This window comes from Asparagus officinalis, chromosome 9 (genome assembly GCF_001876935.1).
Source record: "Asparagus officinalis chromosome 9, Aspof.V1, whole genome shotgun sequence".
NCBI lineage: Eukaryota > Viridiplantae > Streptophyta > Magnoliopsida > Asparagales > Asparagaceae > Asparagus > Asparagus officinalis.
Window position 1 is genome coordinate 2,759,994 of NC_033802.1, and position 8,665 is coordinate 2,768,658.

The 8,665-nt window shown below is 33.4% G+C and overlaps 1 protein-coding gene across 1 annotated transcript in view; it reads right to left on the minus strand.

The window, feature by feature from the left end:
- LOC109823893 (DExH-box ATP-dependent RNA helicase DExH14) overlaps window positions 1-5,088 on the minus strand; it is a 50,261-nt gene extending 45,173 nt beyond the window's left edge. Inside the window, exons 1-3 of the mRNA XM_020390324.1 lie at window positions 4,772-5,088; window positions 4,629-4,681; window positions 1,686-1,854 (exon numbers count right to left, since the gene is read on the minus strand). Of these exons, the coding sequence (XP_020245913.1) occupies window positions 1,686-1,854; window positions 4,629-4,681; window positions 4,772-4,878 (329 nt within the window). The 5' untranslated portion in view covers window positions 4,879-5,088. The remainder of the gene's footprint in view (window positions 1-1,685; window positions 1,855-4,628; window positions 4,682-4,771) is intronic.

Here is an 8,665-nt window from a genome sequence, read left to right on the forward strand (position 1 = left end):
TTTAGCAAGTAAATCCGCTTCTGAGTTGGAGTCCGAAACCGATCTTGATTCGATCGTGATTCGTTCGATTGTCGCTCTTGGTTGGATGACTCGTTGATCTGTCGAACACTTGGCTTGATCCCGCACGTGCGAATGGAGTATTCCGTTGCTTGCGTGCGATTCGTCGATTTCGTCGCCTCGTTGGTTTGTCGGTTCGTGCCGAGCTGAGCTAAGGGACCTATAAGCAATTTTATATGCCTACAATTACATTCAAGAAAAAACTTCAATTCAAAGGAAATCAAAATTATGATGCTACATCAAATGTACAGCTCGAAGCTGCATATTCTTTTATTATAATTGATTCTATGTAAGAGAATAAGTATTATAACTATAGATGTATGGTGTAACTATGTGCTCCTTTAGAGGAGAAGAGGCAAAATGTACGTATGAAAGACAGTATACTATATTTAAACATACAAATAAACATTAGATCTGGTTATCTGTACCAATACCAACTACGAAAAAAATGTGACAGTGACCTATTCTGCTATCACCTCCTCTATTTTCAAGGTATCTAATAGAAGTCCACACTGAGATGATTAAAGGAGACTTTTGGTCAGAAGGGAAAATCATACTCTACCAATTAGTGTGCCAACTTTCTAGACGTAAGGCGTGCAAAGCCAGACTGGCGATGACAAACAAGTGCTGATTGTTCCTGCAATAGAAGAGTATATACAGAAAGCTACCACCATGCTGAATAGATTCACACAAATTTTTATTAGATTGGTATGAATTTTTATTACATTTAAGATTATGATGTGGACTTGTTTCAGATTAGTTTCAAGAGCAACTTGGTCTGTATTCACAGTGTAAATTTCTCTTCAATGTGGATAAGATTTGAAAGATCTTTATTGAATCACAGCTATTCGACTGCACTTCTTTCAAGCCTTGTATTTAACTTATGCATGAGTTTTACTTTTTTTCCCTACTTCGAGAGTTACACATCGCAGCATGATGCAAAAACAACAGAAAGAAAAAAGTTTAGTGCCTAGTACAAGTAAGAACTAATAAATAGCACTGTGTTCCATTTGGTGTTTGGGTAATACTATGCCCTATAGGTGGGAGTGACCTCGTCATTGGAAAAGATACCTTGGCTCTTGAAATAGTGACCTTAGCCATCTTATTTAAAAGATTCTTTTCAAGTATCACAAAAGTTAAAGGCCATTCTCCTTGAGTGCATAAGGATATATGCACTGAAAAGTAAGACAGAGACCAACTGCCTTCCACGTTCAGTGAAAAATCACTCTCTCCTAGTTTCTTTCACCAATAACCTGGAGACAACTCCTACAGGGTTGGTGTCAGGTGTCAGTTGTACAAAACATCTACATCAACTCTTTTATAGATCGTCTAAATTTGAAGACCTGTTTCCCTCTGAGTCCCATTTGATGTGAGATAGGCCAAACAAAACTACAAACACTAATGAATATTTTCCTTTGCTAGATGGATAAAATTAATCAAAGTATGGATACAAATATAAATAAAGTTTATAAGCATTCCGAAAATAATCCCTTAAACAAGTAACTACGAAAAAACCATACATAAAAAAGGAAAGATGCTTGCTCCTGAATTATCTCAAACAAAATTCAAGGATCAAAGTTAAAAAGGAATAATTTCAAAAACATGCAATTTCAGAGTATTCGATTTACTTTTTCTCAGTATGCATCTTTGAGGTATCAGAGTCTGTGTCAGGATTGCTATACAGATGATAGATGGTTTGCACTACTTCGTGAAATTCTTCAGAGTACACTTCACCATCAATCAACTCCACCACAGCTCCAAGAAACTGTTTATACGCTTGACGCACCTCCTTTGAAGCTATACCACCAAAAATACAAAAATGGGAGGGTTGCATGAAAATAACTAATCTTCAAGGATTAAGGATTACAAAAGGAAAAACGGAGGCAAAGGAAATAAAATAAATTGTTAACTTGTTAACTGACAATGACAAGCTGCCTAAATTTATTTTAAGGAAGACAAGGTACATAATAAAGTTCCAGATTTTAATAAGATAGCCGAAATAAACGAGAGAACTTTTGTCCAAAATCCCAAAATTTTAAGCAAACTAATTGTTAGAATATAAAACTATATTGCTCAAACTTTATAATAACTTTGGAGTTTTGATATATTGGGAATTTCACATGGTATCACAGCCAACCCCAGTTTGAATCTTGTTGGACATGAATCTAATGGGAATTTGAAAAAAAAAAATTGTCACCGCTACGTGAGTCCAAGTTTCAGTCCATAAAAAAGGGTGTCCAACATGTGGAGGCATGTTAGAATATAAAACTATAATCCTCAAACCTTATCACAATGAGTTTTGATATATTGGTTAGAGGGATTTCCACAGCTACTAAATCCTTTTTCTCTATTCAGATGTGGTTAAGTCATAACTTTCGTTAGAAGACAACAATCAAGGTTTTAAATTTAATTAAAACAACAAACTTTACATTTAACTACAGAAAAAATCAAGTTTTAGTCAGTTCGGCATCATTTATCAAATCAGAACAAAACTCAGGGTCACCAACTCCAGATTGCTTAGTCCAAATGCAAGAGGATGCAGATAAATTATTAAATCTTGATCCCAGATGAGAAAAATTCTCATGCCCCTCACAAGTCCATGACGATGCAAAGCTCATGCATGGACCCCAAGCATTCTGTGTGAATTATGTTAGAGGGGCCTGCACATGGATGATAAAGCATGTGGAGATTTGGCAACACCTGATCCTATTTGGCTTAATCAACATACTACATACCACCAAATCCTAGCTTATCTGGAACATGAATTACCAGCAGGGTGTCTAAACTACTAGCGTGGCTAAATTTTGGTTTTACATATGACCATAAAGTTGGTTGTTTCTTTTAATTAAATTTAAAAATTAGATATTTAGAGAATTTGTCTTTTGTTCAATTAGCAACTACCATGCCCTTTTAACTGCTCCAATCCAATTGTTTTCAAGTTTTAGTACAAAGTAAATAATTTTTTTTCTTGTATCTCCTAGCCATACAATGTCTGATTCTTCCTCGTACCTAATTCTACTATGTTGCACGTGTGTTTCTAAGTTACTATATGAAGTCAAGTAAAAGTTCCCAATATGATTAGTTGGGTAGTTTCCTCTAATAGGAACTATCGATTAGTGTTGCTAGAAAGTTCAGACTTACAACCAAACCTCATTGGGATTTTATGATAACCCAGTCATTATTTTAAGCCAGTTGTTGGCTTTGGCCCACTAACTTGTGTGGCTGCAACCTATTGCATGGACAACTAAGTACAAGGAAAAGCTTTGACAAATTTTGAGATTTGAAAATGTGAAAGTGTTGTTTTCTTTTAGGAACCTTCATATTATTTAAGTGTGGATCTTAGGCATGTATATTTTGACTAAGGGTGAGACCCCAGTTTTAACTCTAATTAAGTTGTGTAAAGCTTGTTGGAATGCTCTGAGACTCTGCTACGTAGTGTGAAATATCGTATACTTATTGATCAACCTTCTTGAGGGACCCACGCTGTTTGCATGCAGCAGCTTGTTTGGTGTGTCACAGGTTAAGATGTGTTGATTTTCTAAAGTCCAGAGCTCTCTTCTTTATTCTATTCTAGAAACTTTGATCATCATGCATCAAATGCTTATGGTCATATGGTCGGATTTATAATTTTAACATCTTGATAGTTTGGAACCTTGATCTTTATGGTTGTTCTCCCTCAGCGTATTTAGGAACAATAAATAACCTTAACCACAATTGGGATATTTTCATACAAAATGGGATAATTGTTAAAGTGGAATAATTTTTCGCTAGTGGGATATTTTAGTGGGATAAATAGGAACAATTTTGTGAAGCGGGATATTTTGATAAAATAACGTGGGATAAATTTTTATAATCATAAAATATATATTTATGCATTTTGAAGATATAAATACTATATATGTATTTTAAACTTACTATTATTGATTGATAATTGCTTACAAGAATGTTATTTACTATTAAATAACTTTTGATTAGACTATAAGATATTGACAATTATTATTATAATTATGGTCTAATGATGGTGATAACCATAATAGGAAAGAAGTAAAGAAAAAAAGAAATATAAAAAATAAAAAATAAAAAATAACAAAATAAATATGAGTTCTAGTTTTTTACCACCTAGTTCTAAGCTAAAACTTGGAATAATTTGAGAGACTAGAACTCTTATTTTTGTATAGAAAAATAAAAAAAAGGCATAATTTTGTTCCATTATCTCAATTCTAGTTTTATTAGAGTTCTACTTGACTAACACTGTAAAATTTTGTTCTAGTTTTAGTTCTATGTACTACTGTTTGCGTCAAAAGTTGGTTTTGTCATGGAATTCATTATATCTTCGGTCGATTATAAGATAGTTTGTAAAAACACTTCCTACGCAAGGGTGAATATGTCAACGGAAGTTTCTGCAGATTGAAGTCAAATAGTCCAAGTTTACTACATGTTAGAATTTAACTACCGGAAGAATGTAACCACTAAAAAAATTCCCAAGAAAAAAATTAATCTTGAAATAAACACCAATTCAAGGGGCTTTCTGCAATTTATCATCTCCTAAACCTTCGGAATCAAAGACATACCTTCATCCCATCGATCGACAAGTTTCCGAGCGAGCTCCGATTCATTATTCAATCTACAATACGCAGAAAAAAAAAATTAACTAAAATTTGAATTATTCAGCTTTCAGAAAATAAATTATGAACGATTGAAGGGTTCCAGATACCTCTTTGGTTTGAGAGATTGGAGGATAGATTTGCGATGGAGGTACGCTTGATCGACGTCGTAGTGGGGCCTGAGAGAGCTCGTGAGGCGAGGTAAAGGGACGAGCATCTTCGATCTAGGGTTTTGGTTTTGCAATTGGGAAAGAAATTCAAAACCCTAGAATGGGGTTTTATAGAGTTTTTTTTTTTTTTTATTGAAAAGGGCGGAGAGGGTTTGGCGGCAAAGGGTCGCCGACGACGAAGAGACCCTGAGGTTTTGGAAATAGTAAGAATTGAGGAGCAACGTTTAATTTAAAAGGCTAAATTGCACTCAAATGCCCGAATTTAAGTTACTTCCTTTTTTCCAAACTGAACAAAAAAAATGTCTCAAGGTATTTAATTTGGGGGAAAATGTGTTTATGCCCCTTAAAAATAAAGGGGATATGGTCCAGCCCCTCATAGTTTATCTCTTGTGTTTCAGTTCCCTCACACTCTCACATGAACAACTTTTCAAAATTACTTCATCCCCTTTTCCCCTCCTCCTCCTCATCCTCCTCCTCCTCTCCCATCTCTCTTCTCTCCTCTTCTTCTTCTCCAGACCCTGACTCGCACCCTCCACCCTTCCTCCCTTCTCCCCCTCCCCAGGCCTCGTCCCCGACCTTCTCCGCCTCAAGGTCTTCGACTGGGCCGGCCACCAGCGCTCTCACTCCTACCGCCGCATCTGCTCTGAAACCTCTCCCTCTTTCAGATCCGCAAGGGACTTTGAAGGAGGTTCTCTCTCTTCTTCTTTGTCTTCTTCTTCTTGGTTCTTGATTTCGAATTGAAAGGGAAATGGCGCTCAATCTGAGGCAAGTGGTTGCGGTTTTTCTCACTCAGTCAATGTTCACGATGCTAGGGAATATGATTAAGCGGGATCACTTTGATTCGTATGAGGTACGATCTTTATTAATTGAGCTTGAGTTAGAGTTTTTGAATTTGATTGAGTTTTTAGGTTCATTGTATTGGATTTTAGGCTTCCATGTTCGTTTTGTGATTAAATTGGATGTTTTGATGTTGAATTATGTCAACGTGTTGAAGATTTGATGCGGATCTTTTTTTTGTCTTGATTTCTTGCAACCAGATGTCTGGTGAGATTTCTTGCACACAAGGTGTTTGATATAATGCCTTGGTGAGAAGAAATGGTTTTATTGGAGAGAATGGCTCAATCTCAGACGTGGGTTATAACTTGATGGAATTAAGTAAAATTTGAGATTGATGAAAAAAACTATGCATGTGAAAATCCAGAGATGATTAGTTGTTCAGAATAATGATTTTGATTTGGCTTAGTGGGTGAATTCTGTGATGAGAGAGGAATGGACAATTAAAATTTTTGATAAGGGAATGCTCTCCGAAGGAGTACCTGAAGATAGAATGGTGAAGCTGCTTCACATTGCATTGAAGTGCATATACAAATTTGCCGATGCTCGACCAACTATGAGCCAAGTTGTCGAGATGATACATTCATTGAAGGAAGAAGAGGATATGTCTGTTGTGTCTGAAATTGATTCAAGAGATGCTTAAAATTGGGGAATCTGTTTTCATACCGTCCTAGAATTTATGTATATGTTCCGTTTGACTATTATTATTTGCTAGTGTATATGTGTTGGTCACATAGTATATGTTCCGTTTGACTATTATTATTTGCTAGTGTATATGTGTTGGTCACATATGAGGAGGTGGAAAAACATTGTTTATTTGTTACAATTATTATTTGCTAGTGTATATGTGTTGGTCACATATGAGGAGGTGGAAAAACATTGTTTATTTGTTACATTGATGACATAGGTGGTATTAGTCCAAATGGTGCTTCTAAACTCAAATTTAATAAATGAGGGTGTTTGTTTCTTATTGATTTCTCGTTTCATGGTCTCCTTGACATTAGAAATTAAATAAATTCATTGCCACATATTTTAGTTAATGGATTGTGGCACTAATTGCATTATTTCAAATAATAATGGGTCATCCCTGTGTTGCTAGTCCAAATGGCCCTTTCAAGTTGAAATTTGACAAAACCTAGTGTTGGTTTGCATGAAGCATGTACTCATAACATGTTAGCTTTCAACTAAATATGTTAACGTTCATTATAACATGTTATCTTTCAGCTGAACATGTTAACTTTTTATCATAATATGTTAAACATTCACTATTACATGTTAACTTTCATCATAATATATTATATTAAAGCTATAATAGTTACATGTTAAGATTATTGAGTTCTTGTATATCTTTGGCATAAAAACTAGCAGAAAAATGAAAGGGAAAATAAAAACAAGAGAAAGAAAGAGGAAAATGTTAACTATAATAGTTATATGTTGACTTTTAACAGGACGTGTTAACTTTCATCCTAGTATTGTAACTTTTCATATTGAATGTTAACTTTCGCTGCTTTATGTTAACTTTCATCCAAACCTGTTAACTTTCACTGCTTTATTTTAGTAGAAACGTTTAAAAAAAGTTATGAATGTAATTGGTGATTGGTGTGGATTGCTTATTAGTACAATACTTTTGGTAGAGCAATGTAGGTTATCAAGACTTTTGTAGCACATTGTATTATATTTTTATAATATCAATACTTTTGGTAGAGCAATGTAGGTTATCAAGACTTTTGTAGCACATTGTATTATATTTTTATAATATCTAAGATTGTAAGTCTAATCATATCGTTATCAAGACTTTTGTAGCACATTGTATTATATTTTTATAATATCTAAGATTGTAAGTCTAATCATATCATTTATTTAAGCAATATCAGATGTAAGAATGTAAAAATTTTATTATGAACGTTAACATGTTCAGTTGAAAGTTAACATGTTATGATGAACGTTAACATGTTCAGTTAAAAGTTAACATATTATGGTAAAAGTTAACATGTAATAGTGAATGTTAACATATTATGATGAAAATTGACATGTTCAGCTGATAGTTAACATGTTATGAAGAAAATTAACATATTATTATGAAAATTAGCATATAAACTTAAACGTTAACATATACACCTGAAAGATAACATATACAGATGAGAGTTAACACGCTCACGTGAAAGTTAACATGTTCAGGTTAAAGGCAATATTTTTAACTTAAATTTTAATTTTAATTTGTACGCTGGAGCATATTTCAGAATAAAATGATAATCACGACATGATTAGACTTACAATCTTAGAACTTTCTGATTTTTCACATGTTAACATTTCATTTAGAACTTTTAGTCTTTCAAACACATCGAATTTTAGTTCAAAAAAATATGTTACGAAGAAAGTTAACATGATTTATGAAGAAGGTTAACATGTAACAGTGAAAGTTAACATATTATGCTGAAAGTTAACATGTTCAGCGGAAAGTTAACATGTTACGAGGAGAGTTAACATATAATGATAAAAGTTAACATGATTTATGAAGAAAGTTAACATGTTATTATGAAAGTTAACATGTAACAATGAAAGTTAACATATTATGCTGAAAGTTAACATGATTTATGAAGAAAGTTAACATGTTATTATGAAAGTTAACATGTAACAGTGAAAGTTAACATATTATGATGAACGTTAACATGTTCAGCTGAAAATTAACATGTTACGAGGAGAGTTAACATATAATGATGAAAGTTAACATAATTTATGAAAAAAGTAAACATATAATGAGATTTAATAGTGTATCGTAACCTGAAGATTATGTACATGATTTGTATATATTATGTACATAATAACCTCAAGATTATGTACATATTATGTACCATAATATTTAGATTTTGATACACATAATTTATATATAATCTTTAGTTTATTATGCACATCAAATTCTATTTGAATGAAGTTGTACATATTCACATGACAGTCACAATACATGTCACACACAATCATAATAAATTACACCAAAATTGA